Raw genomic sequence first — 26,151 nt, 5'->3', positions numbered from 1 at the left:
AGGCAGGGGAAACCCCTGAACCCAGGAGGTGGAGGTTGCAGTGAGCAGAGATGGCGCCACTGCACGCCAGCCTGGGTGACAGAGCAAGACTCCATCTCAAAAAAAACAACTCTTCTACTTGCTTAAATTTAAGTTCCTTTAATTTTCTTTTATATGAAGAAAACAGATATAACTCATGATTTTTAACAAATGGCATGACTGTATTTTACAGTAAATTATGAATCAATAGCAAGTATAGCTATTTGGTTATCATTTAAGACACTGGAAATAAATTAGAAGGATTACTTTACATTTTCAATAAACTAACAATAATCTTGACAGATTGTTTCATTTATGTTGACTGCACATAAGGAAAATGTCTTTTTATATAGGAATTGATTTGTAAGGTAGGTTTCCGATTATTGTAGATTGGATTGCAAACATTTTGTAAGCGCTTGGGTTCAGTGGCATGTGTGATTAGAGTCAAGCGTTATTCATATGTAATACATGAATAGGCTGTTTATTGTAAGTAGCTTACTGAAAAATAAGTATGTTGGCTATTAATTAGATTATAAAACATTCAATGGACTTTTAAAAACAGGTTTATTGAGATACAGCATACATGTAATTAACTGTAAATAAAGTATACACAAAATACAATTTGATGAGTTTTGACAACTATATAGACTTATGAAACCATCACCACAGTCAAGATAATGAACAGAACAAGCAGCCCCCAAAAATGGCCTCATGCCTCTTTTGAATCTCTCGTTTCCTCTCCTCCTCACCCTCCCTCTTGTCCCCCAGAGGAAATCAGCGATCATCTTCCCCCCACTATAGGTTAGTTTACATTTTCTATCATTTTGTATGAATCACGTATTTTTAAGTCTGGCTTCTTTCACACAGTATAATTATTTTGAGATCGAACTGTGTTATGTGTATAAACAGCTTATTGCTTTTTATTGCCGAGTAATATCCCATTTTGTGGGTATACCACAATTATTTTTATCTGTTTACCTGCAAATCTGTATATTTTCCGTTTAGGGCTATTACAAATAAAGCTGCTATAAACATCGTGGATAAGTGTTTGTGTGTATCCATATTACAAGTGTTTGTGTGTATATATTACTGATGAGTAGAGTGGCTGGGTCTCAGAGCAGGTATATCTTTAATGTTTAAGATGCTGCCAAGTGGATAAAACGTTTACACTCCTAACAACAACATGTGAAAGTTCTAACTGCTCTGAATCTTTGGCACTGGTTGGTATGGTCAGTCGTTTTACTTTTAGCCTTCTACAGGGTATCTAGAAATACCTTATTGTGGCTTTCTTTGCATTTCCATATTCATTAACAATATCGAGCACCTTTTAATGAGCTTACCTATTCAACTTGAGCTCATTTACTGCTGAATATTTTTCTTAAAAATTATTTAAAGGTAGATAAGTATGTTGAAATCTGTGGTTGTCCAACTGTCTTAATTATGTTGCACTTTTTTCAAGTTTTGCTCAACCATCTTGAAGAAACAGCTTGTTCATGGCTACCACCATCCCCCCACAACTACAACTTACCATGGAACCACTTGTCTTGATAACTCTTGGAAGCTCTGTTTCTTCCTGGGTGCCATCCAACTGATTAGTGTGGTTGTCACAGGTCTCACGTGGCTAATAGAAGAAATGAAAGCCACATTTATCTAGGCATATCTTTCCAAATGTGATTGTACATTCACATATGCATTACACTAGAGTTTTTATATATATATACCGCTGCCTGGAGATTTATACAATTAGTGACTAACGGGGCATTGATGGCAGCACTTACTAATTCATTCATAATTATATTGATCCTCATAAATGCCATGCACTGTAACAGAATTGGTCTCAGAAGCAGACTCTGCTAGCTTCCTGCCAAAACCCACTTTCTTTTCTTTCCTAACTTATAAATATCATGATTTTGCTTCAAGATGCTGTGTGTCTAACTAAAAAGACTGAATGTGATCATGTGATGGTTACATCCAGTAAGATATAAATGTAATTCTACTTGGTGGAGTGTCCAGGAAAGCTAAAGTTTTCTTGTGAAAGTGGATGAAGTCAGCTGACCAGTGCTTCTTTCAGAAGCAAGGACATGCTGCCTGTGATGTCCGGACATCCTGTAAGTATTAACGATTGGCCCCTACACTAAGGGAAGCGGAATGGAAAGATGAAAAATTGACAGATCCGTACCAGGGTAGCCATACAAGTCTTGGCCTTCCTCCTTAAGCGTCTTGTTGTAAGAAAAGTAAACCTCTTAATTATCTAAGTCTGATACTTACTAATAAAACCATGCTATTTTAAAGCCAGACTTTGTGATTGTATTTGGCAATGGTTTGTAAACGAATATCAAGAGAAAACCAACAGAAAAAAGAAATACAGTGATAAATATTCTACAAAAAGTAAATAATTGAGGAAAGAGAAGAACATGTATAATTATTTAATAATTTTAGAGAGATTTGAGAGAAGTTGCAACAATAAGTCAGAAGCTAAGTATAACAATAAAGAGGAAATCAGTGAAAAAAGAGACATTCTTATAAATTAACAGTATATTTGTTGAATTATAAATTCAGCAGGGGCCAAGTTACAATTACTCATGGCAAAAATGAAAATTAAGTCTCTACAAGAATAATGCAGACAAAAAATACCAGCATACAGACTAAACAGAAAAAAGATATGGAAAATAAGTGACAATTTAATGTATGTGAGTTTAATTCAAGCAGTGAAAGGAAGAAGAGAAAGAAATAATTACAGAAATACTGGGAGGAGAGTGTTTAGAATTCAAAGGAAAGGAAGAGTTATGAGAAACAAAAACCTGAGTGCTGATGACGAAAAAAAAAATTTCAGATCCCAGTGATATTCAGTTCTCCAACAATAAAAATACACCTACAAAGTTTCCAGAAATATAAAAATGAAAGCAGGATATAAATAAAGGAATAAGTTTTAGAGAGGCATCAGACTTCTCAACAATAACACAGTATGAAAAAGCAGATGGGCCAATAGCGATACATTACGGCAGGAAACCGATTTAGGGCCTAGCATCTTGATACTCACCAATTTAGGATTTAAGTTTTTTGGATTATAAAAATTTAGTATCCAGAGGCATTTCTTGCCAGATTTGCTCAAAGAGTAAAAGGCACAATCTGCTAGAAGATGTAACATTCTGTAATAGATGTGATTATGTAAGTTGCTATTTTTACTGTTCTACGTAGTCCTTTCATTACGCTCTCCTTCATCATCCTCCTGCAGGACGGGGACAATGCCTGCCACCTCATTCCATAAACTGCCCAGCAGCTCACGGGTATGGCTAGAATAACTTCAACCTCTCTTCCATCTCAGTGAGAAGTTTCTTCATGTGTTTGGCACCATGCTTACCCTGGTTAACTTTTCTTTCTTTCTTTTTTTTTTTTTATTTTTTGGAGACAGGGTCTTGCTCTGTCATCCAGTCTGGAATGTGGTAGTGAGATCATAGCTCACTGCAACCTGGAACATCTGAGCTCAAGGGATCCTTCTGAATAGCTGGGACTATAGGAACATGCCATTGCATCTGGCAAATTTTTAATCTAATTTTATTTTTGTAGAGACAGGGTCTGGCTTTGTTGTCCAGGCTGGTCTCAAACTCCTGGGATCAAGGGATCTTCCTGCCTTGGCCTCCCTAAATGCTAGGATTACAGGTGTAAGCCATCGTATCTGGCTCTGATTAACCTTTCAAAGGTGATAAGACCTTCAATGATTTGAAACGAAAGGCATAGAGAAAGCCAAGTGAGAGACTGTTTTGGCCGTGGGGAGACTGGGAAGGAGAGGGACAGAGGAGGCCGCTGTAATTCTGCTTCTGTCTGCACATCCCAAGGATGCCTGAGATCCTTTTGACACTTTGATTATCCATTCTTTCACATGGAGCTCAAGACAGAACTGTTTCACTTACCCCAAAGTGATAGTCAGTGGGGTTGGCATAGCTTGGTTGGGTTGGGGAGGGTGGCAGCCAAGGAGAGACAAACGCAGGGTGGGTTCATGTTCCCCTTTGGCCGATGTAAAATCATTTCATAAACATTCCATCCAAAGGCCAACTGTTATCCTACCTGGTAACTGTGAATTACCGTGTCTCATCTTCTAACCATCGCCACTGCTTTTGTTCCCATTCTACATTCATTTTTAGGCTAAAATAAAAATCCTGTGTGCAGGGACCATGTCTCCTTATTTTACTGCTGTTGTCTAGAGTGGTAGGCACTTAGTGAGTGTTCACTGGATACCTACTATTGCTTCATTGTGATTACCCTATAAACCTGACCCTGACTATCACTTTTTAAGGGAAGAAGAGAGGATAAAGGGAAATGAAAGAAGTTTTACTCCCCATACACCTAGAAATATATTATATTGAGAGCTCTCGAGAAAAGAGTCACCATAGAAGGCCTGACACACTAGAAAGGCCTGTTTTGCAAGGCAGGCCCCTTGGCTGGCAATTGAGAACCTGTGTTTCACGAGATTCCCACTGTTTCCTAAATGTTAGGACTGGCTCATGGATCCTAAACTGTTCATGCAAACAATATGGCTTATACTGAACACCTGCTTTCCTTCTGTGAGTCTGGAATTCTGCTGCGTACTAGGTAGAGGGTGCCTATGTGATCAACTTCCAGTAAAAACCTGGGGCTCGTTGGTGTAAATGAACTTTCCTGGCAGGCAACAGTTTGTTGGGGGAGGAATTAATCTTGTCCTATGTCACTCCCCTAAGAGAGGGCTCTTGGAAGCTTGCATAGATTCCCTGGACTTCGCTTCATGCACCTTTCCCTTTGGAGATTTTGGTCTGTACTCCTTTGCAGTAACAATCCCAGCCATGGGCAGGACTGTTTGCTGCATCCTGTGAGTCCTTCTAATCACTGACCCTGCACATGGTCTTGGGAACCCCTCACCCAGGAACAAACCAGAATATATATATTTTGATATTTAACTAATATATTTTACAATTCCATATATAGGTGTTTGAAGACTAGCACTTGTGTAACACACACACACACACACACACACACACACACTCATCCTTTCAACAGTATCTACGTTGTTATCTTCTGCTTCACATGGTTAGATTTCCAAAAGGTATGAAATATATTTTTCAAACCTTATTGGCCTCTGCTTGCCTGATGCAATGTCTGTAGTCCAATTTAAAAATCTACTCATGGAGAACGCAACAAACCTTTCTAAAATAGAAGTCCCTCTATAATATACTGAGAGAGAACAAGGTCTGTGAAAACTCACCATATTTTTCCTCTAGTTTGGAAGAAGGTAAACGATGGAACATAAGGATAAAAAACATAAAAGAGAAAATAAATAAAATAAGCCCAGAATAATGAGAATTCCTAGTTAGGGGTGGGGGTGTTTGTGTGGTATGAGACGGAAATTAGGGCTCAATATGATAAACTGCATGGAAATCTGGTGAAATCAGATGGCTAATAGTAAGTTCTCCCCGCCATGCTCCTGCAGAGGCCAAACAACCCTCCTTATCCAGAAGACAGTTCTTGTGTATCTCTGAGTAGTATTTCAGTTCCCTGCCAGCCCATGGAATTATTCAAAAAGCCAATCACCTACTCCTGTGGGAGTCGGGGGACAGCCCACCCTCTTAATACTACGAAGCCTGCAGACCCTGCTTGCTTACCCTGTTCCCAAGAGTAGCCTACATGTGGCCCTGTGTGGCATGCAGTGTCTTCCTCTCCGGGCTGTGAGGACATGTGACTAATAAATGCTGTCAATTTTACCTGTCCAGTGTTGGGTGCTGTATGTTCAGCCACTCTCATAAGCCAAGGATGGAGATCTTTCCCTTACCAACGGGGTACAGAGAAGACAACCAAAACAGAAGGTAGAGCCGGGGGCGGCGGGGGGGGACAAGGCTCACAGAAACCCATTTTTGGAAAGGATTCATTGACTGCTCTGACTTGCCCCCGTCTGGCTGAGGGGTGAGACAGTGGCAGCTGCAAGGGGAATGGGGACAGCAGAGAGGACAGAACGGGGGGCTAAACATCCTGGTGGGAAGAAAGGGATGGCTGGAAGGCATTAGCACACTTCAGAAAAATATAATAAAAGTAGAAAAGAGATTAAATTAGGAAAAAAAAAGATACAAAAGTCTGCAAAACAGGATTGCTCACAGCACCCGCTGACTGCACTCCACGTCCAGACCTCAGTCCACCCTCAGGCAGCAGAAGAGCGGCCAGAACACAAACTGGCCACATCCAAACCACTCAGCAGAATCTTAGGAGAGACCAAGAAATTGCTTCCAGATAGAGTGCCCCACATGAAATCTATGTAAGAGAAAAATAAACTGCACAGAGACTATACATCACCATCACCACCACCATCATCATCATCATCGCCTTCATTAGGTCAAGGGTGGGAAAAGAAATTATTCTTGGAACAGCGAAGAATCCTTCTTCCTCTAACAGGAAGAAAAAAAAAAACCCTAAAACTAAAGAGAAGGAAACATACTGAAGTATAACAGAGGAAAGTCTTTCACTGTAAATGGTCTGCCACCATGAATCGGGTTGAGGCAGATGTCAGCAAAGCCCTGTCCTGCTATGAATCCTATGCATGGTGCACCATTTCAAAAAGGGAACCCAAGCTTCATGACACATGGTATAGATCATGCATGGGGTTCATCTCGTAGAAATAAAGCCTTCTACTGAGACAGATTCATTGGCAGTCACGAACTCAGATTAGAATTCTTCGAAACTTTTTACTAAAATGGACAAGATGGGCTCTGATGAAATGTGTTCACTGCCTGTGCTAGAAAGTGTATTTTTTCCACTTACTGCTACACATTTAAGATGATATAGTGCTGCTTCCCATAAGATATTTATATTTAGAGTGGTACATATATACCATGGAATAATATGCAGACATAAAAAGGAATGAGATCATGCCCTTTGTGGGAACATGGATGAAGCTGGAAGCCATTATCCTCAGCAAACTAACACAGGAACAGAAAACCAAACACTGAAAATTCTCACTTATAAGTGGGAGCTGAATGATGAGAACACATTGTGGATGCACATGGGGAACAGCACACACTGGGGCCTGTCCAAGGTCGGAGGAGGAAGAGCCTCAGTAAGAATAGCTAATGGATTTGGAGTTTAATACCCATATGATCAGTTGATCTGTGCAGCAAACTACCATGGCACATGTTTACCTATGTAACAAACCTGCACATCCTGCACATGTACCCCAGAACTTAAAAGTTGAAGAAAAAAATGCAATTCTAATTCAAACAAAAAAAGATATTTACTTGTATAAAATAACTGACCTGGGCACAGTGGCTCATGTCTGTAATCCCAGCACTTTGGTAGGGAAGAGGCCAGGAGTCTGAGACCAGCCTGGGCAACATAATGAGATCTCATCTCTATAAAAAATTTAAAAATTAGCTGGGCATGACGATGTGCAGCTGCGGTCCCAGCTACTAGGGTGGCAGAGGTGGGAGGATTGCTTGAGCCAGCGAGTTCCAGGTTATACTGAGCTATCACTGTGCAACTGCACTGCAGCAAGACTCTGCCTTGAAAAGAAAGTAAGTGAAATGTCAAAATATTTCTTATGGTCGGAATTAAATTAATACTAGAGGATACATGGAGGTAGATCAAGATTTTCCATTATGAGCTCATCCAAGACAGCACAAGTTGATCTGACAACTTCCCCCACATTTTGACTTCTGGCTGCAGCTATTGCTGTGGGTGTTGGTATTTTCGTTATTATAGGTACGGCATATAGTTACTTGTGAATTTAGCTATTTAATTATTTATTCCTGAGTTTATTTTCAAGAGTCTCCTTTCTTTCTTCATGGTTTCAATGTAAGTGGGCATTTTTTCCATGAGTTTTTCTAACTGTCTTGAAATAATTATTTTTTCTAACCTCCTTATACTCAGTTTCCCTTGCTTTATCTTACCAGTTGGCTATTTCTACACGGAATTGATAATACCTCTTCATTACCCAGGGTCACAGCCAAAAGAGGAGTTGGGATACAAAAAATCCTCTATTGAGAAAAATTAAAGTGCATTTTATTTTATTTATAGTTTCCCAAATTTAATTGTGTAATAAATCACTTGTTATGTATAATATGTGTAGCTTCATACAAATTTGTGGAGATAACCATAGCTATGATTACCTATGCAACAGTTACTGCATTTAGCAATTTATCAACCCATACTGAGTGCCCACTAAATGCCAGGCAAATTAATAGACACTATTCTCTGTGGAAGACTCCATCAACTATATACCCCAAATCCAGTCTGCTGTCTTGCTTAAGTTTCCTGATTGTTTTTATGAAAGACAAAAAAGAAAGTCAAAAAGAAACTGGATTCATGGTAGGGAAAAACACCACCTACGCTGTTTTCTTCAGAGAGAAAAACAAACTCATATTTGTATAACACATGATTTCTTGCATCTTCTGTTACATGAAGCCAAAAGTATATATATAAGTTATATAATCATTTTTATAGCACACTGTATATTTACATCGTCAATTGTAAATCAATTCCACTTTTAGCTAGTTGTTTATCAATTATAAAGTTGGAGATAAATTAGATTGACTATTTTGCCCAATTAAATGTGTTACTGAAAGGAATATTTAATTCAGATCTTCTGAATGTTGGAAAATGTATTTAGGTATTGGAATTCTGCCCATGATGAACAGGACTGTAAACAATGTACGATGTATCTGGAGACTAATTTAACATTTTGATTTACTATACAATGGCTTTACTAAAACAAGGGTTAAATGTCTATTCCTTTATTATAGAAACTCCATTGAAAAACTAAATTTGATAGATATTTAGTGAAATAATGAAATTTCTTTGAACTCACAGAAGTTGTAATTCTTCACCTTGCCTGTTCATATTTTCTAAGTTTCCAATAACAATTATCTATTACTTTCATAGTAAAAAAAAAAAACACATTTATTTTTTGAAAGGAATAAATACTACTGAAAAATCAGCGGAAGAAAATTCAATCAAGATAGCAAAACGCACAAGCTACTTTCTCCTGTCCCTGCAAATTATTCCAAGTGTCAAAAGATAGTCTTTTTAAACCTGTAGTTCTAAAAACTACTGAACATTTCCATTATCAGAACAGAAATTGTTGGAAGTTCCTGGCAGATAAAAATCAGGCAGGAATGGTTTGATAGGAGTAGAGGAAAAACCTCGGCCTGTAAAAAGGCACAAGAGAAAAATGTGTAGAAGGTAAAGGCTGATTCTGAAAAAGCTCATTTCCCGAACCAAAATAAAAAGATCAGGGAGGCATCCCCAATTCAGAAGGACCAAAGTAACGGCAAATTAGTTTTCTGAACAAAGAGGCCAGGCAGACCCTTCCCTCCCAGACACTGAAGAGCAGGCAGTAGCTAACTCTCAGTGACAAGTGACACCTGCCTCAGTGGCAGTAGTGGCTGTCCCAGTGAGGGTGTGGTGGTTGTAGACATAAGGCTGAACTGCATTTCGCTTGGAGCCTTCTAAAAGAATATGGACAGGAGTATAAAAAGAGAAGTTCAGTTTCCTGAAAAGGAAATAAATTACAGTTCTTCAGGACTCTCATGACTTTGGCACTGATGCCATTATGTATGTGTCTTTTAAAAAATATTTTACATATTTTTAATTTTTATATTGTCACCATAGAATTTTTAAACTTAAAAATATGACTCATACAAATGTAAAATGAGCACATGTCAAGTGTTATGTATTGTTATTTTTTAATTTCTAATTTTTGGGGGTACATAGTAGGTATATGCACTTATGGGGTATATAGGATATTTTGATTCAGACATACAAGGTGTAATAATCCAATCCCATATGTATGTGTCTTAAATGAAGGATGACAATCAACACACTGCACCATTCACAAAGGCCCAGACTCCTATTCACAGGAGAATTCTGGGAGAAAAGAGGACCATACAACTCCCATTACCTATACTAATCAATCAATCAATCTAGTCCTTTCTTAGTAAATACAAATCAACACCCAAGGATCAAAGTCAACTGAGCAACAACAATGGAAGAGAAAAACAAAGATGGTTAAAATAAACGCATGACTCTGAAGGAAGCAGAAAATTCAAGGAAAGGAAGAGCATTTTGAAATTTAAGGTTTAATTCTATTATTACGTGCAGAGTGCTGAGAGGCTACTGCAGTCAAGAAACAAGAACAGATGCTATAATGAAAGAGAACTCAGGGCAAGGGGAGGGGCTTCAGTAAATTAGCAATATGTCCATTAAATTTTTTTTTTTTTTTTGAGACAGGATCTATCACTCTGTCTTCCAGGCTGGAGTCAAGTGGCCCAATCTTGGCTCACTGCAGCCTTGACCCCCAGGCTCAAGTGATTCTCCCACCTCAGTCTGCTGAGTAGCTGAAACAACAGGCATGGGACAGCAGGTGTGTGCCATCACAACCGGCTAATTAAAAAGAATTTTTTTTTTTTGTAGAGACATGGTCTTGGTCAGGCTGGTCTCAAACTTCTGGGCTCAAGGCATCCTCTTGCCTTGGCCTCCCAAAGTGCTGGAATTAGAGGTGCCAGCCACCATGCCTGGTCAAATTTTAAAAAAGAACAATGAAAGGCGTAAGTGTTAAAACCACCATGGCCAAAATAAGCTTGGAAAAAATAAGAACATTTAACAGACACAGAGGTTCAATCCACACAGTGCCACAATCATCTAACTGGAGTTTCAGAAGGAGATAATTGAGAAAATAAAATGAACAAACACTTGTTTTAAATGCTAGATGAAAATATGTAGAACCTGAAGAATGAGCTAGTTCTCAGATTGTAAGAGCTCACTTAGTACTGACCAGTATGAATTTTTTAAAAAGATAAAACTGGTGAAATTTCAAGTTTCCAGCAATAAAAATAAATTTCAAAAGCTTCCCCATCTGTTATGTAAAGGAATGGGATTGACGCAGACATTGTACTTCCCCATAGGAACAGAATATGAGAAAAGATAATGGACACATATCTTCCAAACTCTGAAGTCAAGTGACTTTGAGCATGGAATTCCATGTGCAAAAAAAAAAAAAAAATGTAGAGAAGAACCAGTATAACCTATATATTTATTTTCTAAATTATTGAATTTATAGATAAGTATAAGATAAATATTTATATCTTTTTAAGTATTCTGTACAATATAAAGACATAAGTATTTATCTTATACTTATCTATCTTACTTATATCCTTACTAGATAAGCATACTGGGTCAAATTTATACATTTAAGATTAATGCAAAATCTCCTTATGAAACTGATTATAAGACTTCACTAAGAAAGTAAAATGGAAAATCTTAGTTAATTATTCAATTAATGTAGGTAAATGATGCCAAAGAAAGAGTAAGGGATAGGGAGGGAGACAGGCAGCGGGGGGAGGGGAGGGAAGAGGAGAGACAGGGTGGAGGGGAAAGTGGTGGGAGGAGGGAGGGAGGGCAGGAGGGAGAGGGAGAGAGAGAGAGAGAGAAAGGACCCCAGAGACACAACAGGAGAGGAAGGAACAGGGGAATTGGTGTTTATGTTGTCACATTCAAATAGAAAACTGAAAAACTTCAGGTACCTTTTCTTGAAGCTTCCAAATTTCTTGCAGAAACAGGTGCTGAATTTTTTAGAAAAAAATATCTGTGACGATATTTCTTAGGCCATATATATTATGAATATTTTTTAAAAGGCTAGGTTTATACAGCTTTTTATAGCCCTGACAAGGAACAATCTGAATTTTTTAAATAGCTCATACAATGCCAAGCTTATACTGATTTCATTTCATTGACTGCTCTATTTCCCAAGATAGCACAAGACCTTTTGACTCCCTAGAATATATGGTCTTTTTCTCCTGTGCCCACCCGCTTCCTTAGCCCCCATTCTCAATTCTCTCTAGAACTGAGGCTTCCGCAGCAGGACTGGCAGGAGAGAAAGAGGAAGGCAGACAGAAGGAAGAGCTCTGGGTCATTCCTCACTCCCCACCACAAATGCAACCCTCATAGGCCCTTTTTTGGTCTTTCCAGGAGTTAAACACCAGTTTATTATTCACTGAGACCATTTGTCTGTCTCAGTGAAAAAAAAGATATATTTTATTTTGAGGAAGTGAGCACTTTATCTTTCCATTTGGGGTCTAAAGAAAGAAGAAGAAAGCACAAAAAATACCCTTTATCTTGCTGTTTTTACATTACTAGAAGTCCAAAGTCTTAGGAAATCTGAAGAGAATAGTTACGGAAATCCGAAGAGAATAGTTATGCATTCTCTAGTCTTAGGAAATTGAAGAGAATAGTTACGGAAATCTGAAGAGAATAGTTATGCATACTCTAGATATTTGAGTAAATGGAGGATTCGGGAAAAGCCTAGAAAGCCTTTTTAATTTCATAGTTTCCTAGGGAAAAGCAAAATTCAAAGTCTGGAGTATCTGGAAATAGAAGTGAGAAAGATAGCATGGATGCAAAGATTTTAAGACCCTCTCAAGATGATCCTGGAGACAACTGAAAAATGGCCCAGGGAATTTGTTTTTTGAAGAAGAATTCCCAGGCTCAGGCCCTTTTTTTATTTACAGTAATAGCAAATCACCCATTTGCAATTCTTCTAGTCTCCCATCAGCTGGAATCAACTAGGTACTGTATATCTTTGGGATCTACTTTGGTGGATACCAGAAAGGAAGAAAGAAACCACCAGAACCAAAGGGCATCCCCCTGCTCCAGCTGGAACCCAGCAGAACATCTGAGCTTGCCATACCTGAATGCTCAAAAGAGGAAAGAAGGAGAGCTGCTCTTCATTTATTTTGAAAGAAAATTCATTTGAAAGATGAATTTCAAATGAACATGAAGGGTCATAAGCCAAATGTAACATCATAAGTCAAATGAACATGAAAAGCCACCATAAATCAAATGTATTAATCAATTAGACCTTCAGCCTAGGAAACAAAGTTTTCCTTTCTCTAATACACCACGTGAAACAAATTTGCCAATAAATCCCGAAGATTTAGTACAAATAGTACAATTCATAATTGCTTTCCTCTTTCCTTTCTTCAAACACCAAATAGAACACAAGTGATGGGTGAGACTGACTTAGAAACTTACATTAACTCTTAATCTAAAAAAATTATGTTGGTTAATGTGAATCTAACTAAAACAAGCATTCGAATACTGCTTCTCAAGTACAAAGTCCTTGAAAAAAAAGATTGTTAAGAACTATAATAACTTTTCAAATCCTGCAAGACAGGTTACTTGTCCTTCATTTATTAGGTTGTTGTTATGGAGTCTATCCCAATTTCCCATAAAATCATCCCTTGGAGGCTGGGCATGGTGGCTCGCCTGTAATCCCAGCATTTTGGGAGGCTGAGGTGGGTGGATCATCTGAGGTCAGGAGTTCAAGACCAGCTGGCCAAAGTGGTGAAACCCCATCTCTAAAAACAATCAAATTAAATTAAATTTAAAAAATTTAAAAAACCCTGGGTGCGGTGGCTCAAGCCTGTAATCCCAGCACTTTGGGAGGCCGAGATGGGTGGATCACCTGAGGTCAGGAGTTCAAGACCAGCCTGGCTAACATGGCGACACCCCATCTCTGTTGTTCAAAAAAAAAAAAAAAGTCTCCTGGTACTGCTGCAGTATCATAGCATAAAGGACTCTAAGTGCCACTAGACATTAAGGATCACAGTTTCTGATCATAAACCAAGATGCTGCTGGGTGATGAAGATGGACATCTGATATGTATAGTCAGATAAAAAATACCAAAATGTCAAGCCCAAGGAATTAAAGCCAGCAAGGCAAACCTTTACTACAGTAGGCATCTTGGCCAGGACATCTATAGCTAATGTCCTTGCCTCACATTGTGGAATTCACCTTTACTCAATTACAGCTGTAGAAAATCCCACCATCCAGAATGACACAGGCTTACACTAGGTTGAAAATCCAAATAGCTCAGAACTCAAAATGCACTTACCATAAGTTATATCATTATATATGGCAGAAGATTCTAGAACTATGTTATTCAATACGTAAGCTACAAGCTACATGTGACTGTTCATATTTAAATCAATTAAGATTAAGAAAAATTAAAATTTCAATTTCTTACTCACACTAGCCACATTTAAAGTGTTGGCAGTCATACGTAACTAGAGCTACCATACAGGACAGAAGTGGACCATTTCCATCACTACAGAAAGTTCTAAAGGATAGTGTTATTCTAGGACACTGTTAGCACAAATACAAAGCTTAACTGGGCCTCTATGAGCTGTCTTGGCAACTATCCAACGTGATTACTTTAATAGAAGATATGACTTACAGGCAACCTTAAGTAATTCACATTGGAGACTGTCTTAAACCATGATTTCTACTCAATACCCCTGAAGTTTTAATGTATGCCATTATTGATACTATAATTAATTGGAGAAGAAACCTAAATCAGAGTGATTAACTTGCCCAGGCAACTTGTCTCTAACTGCAGCTGAATATCAAATTTCCTTTTTTCTGTATACTAATTATCCCTAATGTTTCAAGAATCCCATCTGCATAGAAGCTAACCTAGAATCTTGCATAGATAATGTATTCAATAAGCATTTGTCACATCTGTCATGCAATTATTGCAATATAACATTGCGATTGTGCAGTGAATCAATGAACAAGTAAGCTATAAGACAGAGCTATCTGTAAAACACATGTATACATAGGAGAACATGAGTAACAGCCTTAGATGTAAAATTGTGGACATAAAATTGCTAAGGGTGAGCTAGAACTTCAATCAGCCATTTCTCATAAAACATGTGGTGCTTCCCTTATGGTTTTCTGAATCATTTTCTCACCCACTTAATTAACGCTAGTATCTTTTATTTTTTGACCATTTAAATTTATCGGAACATAAAGGGCACCCTACCGAATCTCTCATTGCCAACGCCTATTGAAACCAAACCACCTAGTCATGCTTACAACATTGAAGGCCACTTCCCTGGGACTCCTTTGCCCAACCACAGAGTTTCTATTCAGTGCTTAAATTTAAGTCAAGGGTCTATGGATCCTACCCACAAAGACTAGCTCCACTGCTGAAGAAGTCACTTTCTGATTTCAACAAAGAAGGTAATAAATTTACTATTGAGGGAGATTGCAGTTACAGGAGACAAGAAATGATCACTTAAGTTCAAACTTGTAAAAATTTGCACTGTATTGTCTGCTTTAGTTTTCTCAAAAAGTTATAAAGGAACCACTCAACCAACATTTCTGATATTTTTTCTACCCCAGACCCACCCTACCCCCATTCCCAGTCAAACCAAGCACCTTTTGAGCCATGTTTGAACAATTACTTACAGGAGATTCACTGACTCCAAAAATGTCTCTGACATCCCTGACAGACTGCTTATTCTTTTTCCTCATGGTTTGGGTATAGGTATTATATCTTTTTTTCACGGCAGCTGCTTGGGTTCGAGTCAATGTAGAGAGTAAGGCTTTACCATCTTCTTCTTCATCACCTGAGATCAGAGTTGATAAACCCACATCTTGCAGCCATTCTGCTTCAAGTTCTCCTTCTGTAAAAGAACATTACCAAGAGAAGGTTAGAACTTTTTCTGGATGATTGGATGCCATGTGAATATCAGACAAGAAGTATCAGTAAATAATATAATATTTGTATTTTTTTCTACAGCAATTATGGGAAAGAATTATAAGAATGGGCTGGGTGTGGTGGCTCTCGCCCGTAATCCCAGCACTTTGGGAGGCCGAGGCGGGCAGATCATGAGGTCAAGAGATTGAGACCATCCTGTCCAACATGGTGAAACCCTGGCTCTACTAAAAATACAAAAATTAGCTGGGCATAGTGGTACACGCCTGTAGTCCTAGCTACTAGGGAGAGTGAGGCAGGAGAATCGCTTGAACCTGGGAGGCAGAGGTTGCAGTGAGCTGAGATCATGCCACTGCCCTCAAGACTGGTGACAGAGCAAGATTCCATCTAAAAAAAAAAAAAAAAAAAAAAAACTATAAGAATGAATGAAAGTCTGCATTGTATTTTTAAAATAAGTCAAATTTTAAAGTATTTTCCAATAAAGTAAGGTAATTGGCAGACTTGGTAAGGTAAATTTTCCTGCTAGAGAGTTAAATATGAGCCATATCTGGCCTACTAATTTCAGAAAGTGATAAAATATGAATATTTAAATTAAAACTATAATAGAAAAAAACATGATTTAATGAAATACAAATCGGTTTTTCAAGCACTCACGTAAAGGTTCAAACGCCAAGGCCACATTCGCCAGCTGCCCAATTCCTAAGTCTTAAGATACCTCAAGGCCTCAGCGTCCTCTTGGCAAAATGAGTGTGGTGAAATGAGTATTTGTATTTTTTTCTACAGTAATTATGGGAAAGAATTATAAGAACGGGCTGGGATTACGGATTATTATAAGAATAATTTTATGTTGTCTTGGTATCCCTTTTGAACATGGATTTAACTTTCTCACACCAGAGGCGGGGCTTAGTCACTCTTGATGCGGTTTCCGGGTGTCCGCCTCCTCCCAATTCCTCAATATGATGGATCCTGATATCTGCCTTATAAAATCACCTCTTGGTGATGGCTTCCTATGAGGCAGCTGGATACAACCTGCCATACTCATCCCACCAACCCACACCCCCTACATGAACTGTGCAGATACAGTGCAGTGACCACCTCTCAGTCACCGTGCGACTCTCTGGAACTCATGCCCGCCTGCCCTTAGGACTCCTGGTAAGAAATCTGCTTGGGCAATGCTTGGATCCTAATCGAGGCTGTGGTCCCCAGGTCCCTCAGTCACTCTCTCTTTCCTGTTCCCTGCCTGCCTGTTGACTGTAAGTGTCCCAGACGACTGTCCCTTCCCACCAGTCCTGGGAGAGCAGCTGCCGTCTTCTCCCTGGGATCTGTCCTTTCTCTTACTTCTTGTGTTTTGCCTCCTCTGTGTCTCACCTGGCCCACACACCTGAACCTAGCTTATTTCCAGTCAGGGCTCTTCTTTAGCATCAGTACAAACGAGTCTCCTGTGAGAGGGACATGAGGTCCTGGGTTGAACGAGAAGGTATTAGGCCACCCACCAGTATAAAGGGGTATCCTGTGAAAGGCAAACACCAGTGACCAAATCCCCTGTAGCTCCATCAGAGCAGGGTTAGCTTACAGCCACTCACCTGAGAGAGACCTCAAGACCAAATTAGAGAAAAATACAACAGTGAGGCTAGTAACCACAAGGGATCAGGTTGCCTGTGAGGATTTTTTTTTTTAAATCGATGTATTTTTGACAGGTAGCAAACAATCCGGAACAAAGTCAATATTTAATTGATGTTCATTCTCCTACCTTTCTCCTTATTCTGAACATTAACCTCTTTTCTCAGAAGAAAATTCAAAAACCTGTAATTCCTCAATATATAGAAATATAAGGAAATCAGAATAACGGTGTCTTGTAACAGAACATCTACTAAACATATGTTTCTGGGAACTATGCTAAAGAGGCATGACCCAAATGGTGTTGTTTAAAGAGCAGATTAGCATGCCAAAGCATTGGTCTAGGAGTCCTGGATTCTGCTTACATTATTGCGTCACTGGTGCACAAACAAAGCCTTTGATGTGTCTTACAGGCCCAGTTTCTTGGCTAGGTGAATATTTAATTTGCTATCTTATTTTAATTGTTCATGTGCTTTGTAAGCTGTCCCTTTAATGAAAAATGAAAGGAGAATTTATGATTGACAGCCTTAACCTAAATAATAAGCCTTTTAAGTTAGTGAGTTATGACATGGAACTCTTCCTTAAGTTATGGATAAGATTTTAATTTCTGAAGACAACATTTACATTTTACAATGTAATATTTTAATATTAAAATTTTAGGCTGGGCGTGGTAGCTCACATTTACAATCCCAGCACTTTGGGAGGCTGAGTTGGGCGGATCAAGACCATCCTGGCCAACATGGTGAAACCCTGTCTCTACTAAAACTACAAAAATTAGCTGGGCATGGTGGCACGTGCCTGTAGTCCCAGCTACTTGGGAGGCTGAGGCAGGAGAATTGCTTGAGCCCTGGAAGCAGAGGTTGCTGTGAGCTGAGATCTCGCCTCTGCATTCCAGCCTGGTGACAGAGGGAGACTCCATCTCAAAATAAATATATAAATAATTTTTAAGAATTAGAAAAATTTTAAAAGTTGCATTTTCCCCCTCAGCCTATGTAAGGAATAATGAAAGAGTGGAGGAAAGAGTACTTGGTAGGACTGGAGTTGACATAAATCAAGGGTGAAGATGGTCTAAGTCCTTAAACTGCAGCATAAGTAGGATACACGTTTTCCATGGGTAAGAAATGTCCGGGGCAGATATCAGTGTTACTCCTGTTGGCTGTTCACTCCAGCTGCCAAATGTGTAACTTCAACAGAGCACTCCTTCGAATTTCAGTTCCATATATCTGACTGCCTATTCAGTATCTACTTGGTTCTCTCATTCGTATGTCATATTCACTGTGTTCAAACCTAAACTCATATTTCTCACTCCCAACTCTAGGCCTCTTTCAGGATTCCATATTTCAACAAATGAAACCCACCCTCCCATGTAATTAGGCAAGAGTAACCCAGGAGGCATTCTTGACCTCTCCCTCTCTTTCACGCCTCAACTCCGACACATCCCCAAGGCCTTTTCATGTTACCTCCTTGTTATTGCTCAAAATGGCCACCTTCCTTTATCTCTCCTGCCATGACCCAGGTCAGAGCTATATCCTCTCACGTGGACTGCTGTGATAGACTCCCGACAGTTCTTCCCAGGCCATTCTTGATCCCCTTCTAATCTATTATCCATATTATAACTAAATGAGCCCTTTCTAATGAAAACAAAAATAATTCTACAGTTTGTCTTTGCTCTATGATGAAGAAAACCCTTACCATAGCCAACAAGATGTTAAACGTAAGTCATCAACTGCTTACATTTCTGGACTCCTTCTCTCCTGTTTTTGGGCAATACTGGCCTACTTTGGATTCCTCAGAAACCCAACATTCTATTCTGTCACAAGGTCTTTGGACATGCCAGTCCTTCTGCGTGACCTCATAATTACTGACCACCCATCTTTCAGGTGTCAGTTTCTACATCCTTTTCTTAGGAAAGTCTCTTTTTCCCTGAACCCATCAGATAAGGTCATGTCCTACTGCATGAATCCTAACACTGCTGTTTCTTCTTCCTTCAAATAATTCTCTCCTCCAAATATATCTATTTATATGATTTCATTAACTACCTTCTCTTCCACTAGATTATCAACTCTAGTGGAAGAGAAAGAAACATTTCTGTTTTTTTTTTTTTTAATAACTCTAATACCAACACCTCCCAGAGTGTTCTAGTAGAGACACTGTATTCCTTATCCTGCTCTTAAGGGAGTTCATTTTGGTTCCCGCAGTTACCTTGACTGGACTCATACCCTCCACTGTTTGCCCCACTCTATGCAACATCTGTAATCTTGGTTGGTTAAAAATAGCCTTCAGCGGTTGTTTTCAAATAGGATGCTTGTGGTCTCCATATAACTGACTCCCAAATGAAATGTGGGGCAATCTGAGCATCAAAATAAATGATAGTAAAAGATAAATACACTAAATAAACCAGGAGTCTGTTCTGATATAAATAAATACTTTGGTGTACAGTGGGATGTTTATATAGTTTGACGGTACCTCCCAAGAAAACAGTAATTAGAAAAATGCAATGACTAACTTTACAGTGGAGAAACCTTGCATATACCCCCTTAAGTAAGTGATTAAAGTGGACATCATCAGTGACAGAAACAAATTAAAATTGCGAGCCACCTGACAGGATGCCATGAGAAGAACACAACATCACAACTTGCCCAAGACGTATAACCTGAATCTAAGTTATTGGGAAACATCAGACAATCCCAAATTGTCTGATGTAGAGAAACATTCTATAAAAATTACCTATAATCTTCAAGTGTCAAGGTCATAAAAATCAGAGATAGGCTAAGAAACCCTTCCAGACTGTAAAAAAAAAAGGGGGGGGGGCGCAGGGAGAGAAAGAGAGAGAGAAGAAAGAGAAACACGTTTTTCAATTAAACATAACAAGTGATTCTAAACCGGAGTGTTTTTCTTTTGTCATAAAAGGTAATATAGAAATGATAGCGGTCTGAGGACTAGATGATAGTTATATATTAAAAATAACATGTTCATTTTCATAGTATGCTGTGATTATACAGGGAATGGCTTTCTCTCGCTGTAAATGTGTATGTACAAATACATACAGCACCTAACGTACTTGGGAGTGATAGAACATCAGGTTGGCAATTGCTCTCAAATGGTCCCTGAAAAAAAACAGTCCTTAAAATTGCACTTGTCGCTTCTCTATATGTTTGGAATTATTTCAAAATAAAAAATATATGGGTACATATGACAACTTAAAGCAAAAATGACAACACTGCATTGATGTATGTACAACGTATGCAGATGCTATATGTAAGACAATGGTACAAAGCACCGGGCAGGAAGAAGAATGCGCTGCTGGGTTCTTATATTTGATATAGTGAAGCATGGTACTTATCTGAGTAGACTATGATAAGTTAGGGATGAAGATTGAAATGCCTGAACAGCAACTTAACAAGTTAAAGTGATATAGCTGAAATGTAAGCACAGAAAATATGAAGAAATAGTGAAAAAACAAAACAAAACAACAACAGGTAGTGAATAAAAGGATGAAAAAGACATATCTTGCAAAGAATAACCTTACAACCCTAAGAAAGTCAGAATGTAAGATTGGGCACATAAGGATATGTATGTGCTGTCACCACTTCCATTCAACTTGTACTAGACGCCCTAGCCAGTGCGGTAAGGCGAGATCAAAAACAAACGCACAAAAATCAGAAAGGAAAATTGTCTCTACTCATAGATGACCTCTTTGCTTACATACATAATCCCAAAAAATCTAGTAGACAACTAGTAGAAAATGAATTTAGGAAGGTAATGGTATATAACATCAAGATACAAAAATCAAGTGTATTTCTATATGCCAGCAACAAACAACTGAAAAGACAGATTTTACAAATCCAATTAAAAGACCCCATTAAGAATATGAATAGACAAGTCACAGGCAGTGAGAAAATATTTACAATACATATATTTAACAAGGGACTTGTATCAAAAATATATAGTAATAAAAAGTTTTAATAAAAAGTAATAAAAGATTTTAAAAATCAGTCAAAAGTTTTCACGAAGCAAGATATACAAAAAGACAACACACACAGGAGAAAATGTTCAACATTGTTAGTCATCAGCGAAACGTAATTACAACCATAATGAGATAGTCCACACATCCACTAGAATCACTCATACAACGGAGACTGAAAGCACCAGGTGTTGCAATGATGTGAAGTGGAACTGTCTGTCATATATTGCTGGAAGGGGCGTAAAATAGTACAGCTACTTTGGAAAAATGCTGGCAGTTGCTTACATGATTGAACATTCTCTGAAAACTGCATATATCCAAGAGAAATAAAACATATCTACCCACAAAGACTTTCACAAGATTGCCCATAACAGCATTATTCATCATAAGCAAAATTGTAAACAATGCTCAAATTTAAAAGTAGTTGGATAAACAAATTGTAGCATATTTATACAATGGAATATTACTGTTATGGGTTGAATTATATCTCCCAAAAAGATATGTTGAAGTCTTAAATCCTGGTGTCTATGAATATAACCTTATTTGGAAACAAAGCTTTTGCAGATGTGATTAAGATGTAAATTGAGATGAGGTCACACTAGAGTAGGGTAGGCCCTTAATCCAATGTAACTGGTAGCTTTGTAAGAAGAGGAGAAGAAACACAGACAAAGATAGGGAGGATGCTATGGACTACGGAGACAGACAGTGGCACAAGGTGATATCAACAGCCAAGGAACAGCCAGGATTGCCAGCAACACCAGAAGCTAAGAGAAAGACATGGAACGGATTCTCCCCTAGAACTTTCCAAGAGAGCATGGGCCAGCTTGACACCTTGGCTGCTAGTCCTGCTGTTTTAAGCCACGAGTTTTGTGGTTTACAGCAGCCCTAGTAAAAAGAAAAACTATTGATATCCTAGATGTATCTCGAAAACTTGCTCAGTGAAAGAAGCCAAACTCCAAAGTAATCTATGATGCAAAAACATGGGAACCATGGTTGTCTCTGGCCAGGGATGGTAAGTCGTTGGGAGGCATGAGACTGACTGGGAAAAAGCATGAGGAAATCTTCTGGGTTGATTGAAATGTTATCTATCTTGATTGGCATGAGATTACAAGAGTGCATGCTTTTGTCAAAGCTCATTGAACTGTACATTTAAGATCTGTGCAAATGCTTCAAGGAAGAAAATCTGCAAATAAATAACAAACTGTAGTTAGTAGGTCTGCTTTTGTAGCAGTTAGGTTAGCAAACCTGAAAATATTTCCTGTATTCTAGGTTTGAGCAAATGAGTAAATACATAATATAGAGTGGGAGCCAGGTTTATTACTGGAGAAGAGAGTTAAAAATTACAGAAAAAGGGAAGATTGCAAAAAGCCTTGTGGTGCTGGATTGAAACTGGAGGTTATCGTTGTGAACTCTTGGTGTTTAACATGAATAGCTAACTAGCTGGGTAGATAGAAAGAAAAAGGGGTAGGGGATAATAGGTACTTTCCTTTATGTGTCTTCCAGTCTTTCTGGGTCTGAGAAGGCAAAATCTAAGCAAGCAAGTAATAAGAGTAAGAATACATTTCACTGTGGAGCATGGTTCCCTTGAATGGATTCTTGTTACATGTGTGGCAGGGCTTTTTATTTCAAGTAATATCAGATGTATGTTAATGGTGGTACATCTTAATGATTTATCAGTTCTGAGAAACAGACTCATAGAAATGGGAATGAAGAATGAAAATACTTTCTAAAGTTTCAGTTCATCCTGGCAGTTGTCTTGAGGTTAATCACTGGCTAATGAACACACTCTAGGTGTACACTTTACTAAACCACCTTTAGACTTTCTTGGATGTCTTACGTATTTGCTTGCTGATAGACAGTTGGGGCCTGGACGAGATGACTGATCTATGCTTTTAATTCATTGTGAGTAGTTTTGTTCTTTTTGAGAACTAAGGACAATTATACTGTTGATTGGTGCTTTTCCCCCACTCTTCCATCTTTTTCGGTTTAGTTTCACAAGCAATGGGTAAAGGACTCCCTATTCAATAAATGGTATTGGGATGACTGACTAATCATATGTAGAAGAATGAAACAGGACCCTCATCTTTCACCATATACAAAAGTTAACTCAGGATGGATTAAAAATTTAAATGTAAGACCTCAAACTATAAAAACGCTAGAAGGAAACCTAGGAAATATCCTTCCTGACATCAGTCTTGGCACATTTTTTGGCCAAGTCCCCAAAAGCAATTTCTATAAAAACAAAACAAAAATTGACAAGTGGGACCTAATTAAACTTAAGAGCTTTTACACAGCAAAAGAAGCCATTAACAGAGTAAACAGACAACCTAGAAATGGGAGAAAATACTCACAAACTATGCATCTAACAAAGGTCTAATATTCAGAATCTATAAGAAATTTAAACAAATCAACAAGCAAAAAGCAAATAACTCCATTAAAAAATGGGCAAAGGATATGAACATATGCTTTTCAACAAAAAGACATACAGACAACAAATATATGAAAAATGCTCATCATCACTAATTATCAGACAAATGCAAATCAAAACCATAATGAGACATCGTCTCGTCTCACACCAGTCAGAATGACTACTATCAAAAAGTAAAAAAAAAGTAAAAAAAACCCAAAAACCCAGACACTGGAACTGCTGCAGAGAAAAGAGAATGCTTAGGGTACTTTTGTTGGTGGGAGTATAAATTCGTTCAGCCACTGTGGAAAGCAGTTTGGAGATGTCTCAAAGAACTTAAAGCAGAGCTACCATTTAACCTAGCAATCCTACTACTGGGTATAAACCCAAAACAATATAAGTTATTATACTGAAAAGACACATGCACTTGTATGTTTATTGCAATGCTATTCACAACTGCAAAGACATGGAATCAACCTAGCTGCCCATCATTGGAGGTCTAGATAAAGAAAATGGGGTACATATATAAGATGGGATACTATGCAGCCATAAAAAAGAATAAAATCAGGCCCTTTGCAGCAATGAGAATGCAGCTAGAGGCCATAATTCTAAACAAATTAACACAGGAAGAGAAAATCAAATACTGTATGTTCTCATTTACAAGTGGGAGGTAAACACCAAGCATCCACGAACACAAACATGGGAACAACACACACTGCGCACTACTAGAGCGGGGAAGTATGGAAAGGGGAATGGGTCAAAAACTACCTACAGGGTACTGTGCTCACTACCTGAGTGCACTATACCCATGTAAGAAACCTGCAGATGTACCCCTTGTACATCTAAAATAAGAGTTGGAAAAAACAACAGCAACATCGCTTTTATTTGGTGGAATACAAGATAATCTAATATAGTAATATCAGTAAATGCTTTAAATTCAAATTTTTCTTCTTCATAATTACAGTGCTAAAATTTCTCTCTCTAATTAGTAGTAATTAATAGTTAAGTATTAATTACTCTAATAATAAATAAGTAGACAAATATAAAAGCTGTCAGAATTACAATACTCAATCTGCTTGATGATAATGAATCAAACCAATAGATAGGCACAGCATCCTAAGTAGCAGTATATAAGGCAGCAATTTGTATTTTTGTTGAGGTCCAGCCCTCCTCAGGTCATGTCACCTTGGATAAAAGCCACCCTGAGCCAGTAGATATAAATCAGTCAGTGGGAATAGGTCATCAATATGTCAGATTCTACTGATTCACTACTGGTGGGATGATTTCTGCCTATGAACAGAATAAGAGAGGGCAGAGAAAGCAAGCCAGTCAGCACTCAAGAAGACAAATCCAGCATCTTACCATCCACAGGTGTGACCTCAGCTGGCAGTGGCTCTTCTTGCCCTCCCATGCTGCTTTCTTTAATACTTTCTATTTCCCGCCAGAAATCCTCCATGGAGGCGCTGTCTACGGAGGCTTCTGAGTTGGAGCGGCTGAAGGCAGGAGGGTGGAGGGATTCATTGGACAGCATCCTGTTAATTCTTCGGCAGTGAGGAATGGATTTTCTGAGAAAAGAATAGTATCTATGAATAAACATTGGTTTTGTTTTTATGTTATAAATTCACAAAATTGAATTTAATTAAATCAAATGGAGAAGTGGAGTTACCATGGTAGAGATGGGTTTGAGGGAATAATCTCCACTCAGTGGTAGCCCTTTTAAAAAAATTATCTGTACTTTATTTATTTTTTAATTTATTTTTTGAGACAGAGTCTTGCTCTGTTGCCCAGGCTGGAGTGCAGTTGTGCTATCTCAGCTCACTGCAACCTCCACCTCCTGGGTTCAAGAGAGTCTCCCGCCTCCACCTCCTGAGTAGCTGGGATTACAGGTGCCCACCACCACGCCCAGCTAATTTTTAAATTTTTAGTAGAGACGAGATTTCACCATGTTGGCCAGGCTGGTCTTGAACTCCTGACCTTGTGATCCACCTGCTTCAGCCTCCCAAAGTGCTGGGATTACAGGTGTGAGCCACCACGCCTGGCTAAAAAATTCTCTGTACTTAATGACTCTGCGGCCATATAGGAATTCACATGAAAATGTTTTCAATAATTTTCACAAACTTGTAAAATGCAAAGTTACTTACAGTAGTCAAAATATGCATAGTGTCTGTTTCTGTAAACTATCAATGGTGACAGCAGAGAAGGGCATAAGAATTGCTGCTGACACCCATTAGGGTGGTTACTATTAAGCAAACAAATAAAAAAACAGAAAATAACAAGTGTTGGTGAGCATGCAGAAAAACTGCAACCCTTGTGCACTGTTGGCAGAAATGCAAAATGGGACAGTTCTATGGAAAACAGTATGGCAGTTCCTCAAAAAATTAAAAATAGAACATCCATAAGACCCAGCGATTCCACCTCTGGGTATATACTCAAAAGAATTGAGAGCAGGGACTCAAAGTAATGTTTGTACATCCATGCTAACAGCATCCATGCAATAGCTTTTGGCTATTGGCTATTTACAATAGCCAAAAGTTAGAAGCAACTCAAGCGCTATCAACGGATAAATGGACAAGCAAAATGTGATATCTTTATGCAATGAAATAGTATCCACCCTTAAAAAGGAAGGAAATTCTG

At 38.4% G+C, this 26,151-nt stretch overlaps 1 protein-coding gene across 5 annotated transcripts in view; it reads right to left on the bottom strand.

Annotated features, from left to right (window-relative positions):
- Positions 1-26,151, bottom strand: part of ARHGAP28 (Rho GTPase activating protein 28) — a 183,281-nt gene that overhangs the window by 60,175 nt on the left and 96,955 nt on the right. For 4 of the 5 annotated variants that reach the window (XM_032293339.1, XM_032293338.1, XM_032293343.1 and 1 more), the window contains exons 2-4: positions 24,880-25,082; positions 15,280-15,497; positions 1,547-1,639 (exon numbers count right to left, since the gene is read on the bottom strand). In XM_032293339.1, coding sequence (XP_032149230.1) covers positions 1,547-1,639; positions 15,280-15,497; positions 24,880-25,082 — 514 coding nt within the window. The remainder of the gene's footprint in view (positions 1-1,546; positions 1,640-15,279; positions 15,498-24,879; positions 25,083-26,151) is intronic. The other variant, XM_032293341.1, reaches the window with a different exon arrangement.

Source organism: Sapajus apella, unplaced genomic scaffold, assembly GCF_009761245.1.
Source record: "Sapajus apella isolate SASKATOON/1434 unplaced genomic scaffold, GSC_monkey_1.0 scaffold29, whole genome shotgun sequence".
NCBI classification, from domain to species: domain Eukaryota; kingdom Metazoa; phylum Chordata; class Mammalia; order Primates; family Cebidae; genus Sapajus; species Sapajus apella.
Note: the sequence above shows the minus strand (reverse complement) of the source record. Positions and strands in the feature narration are given on the sequence as shown.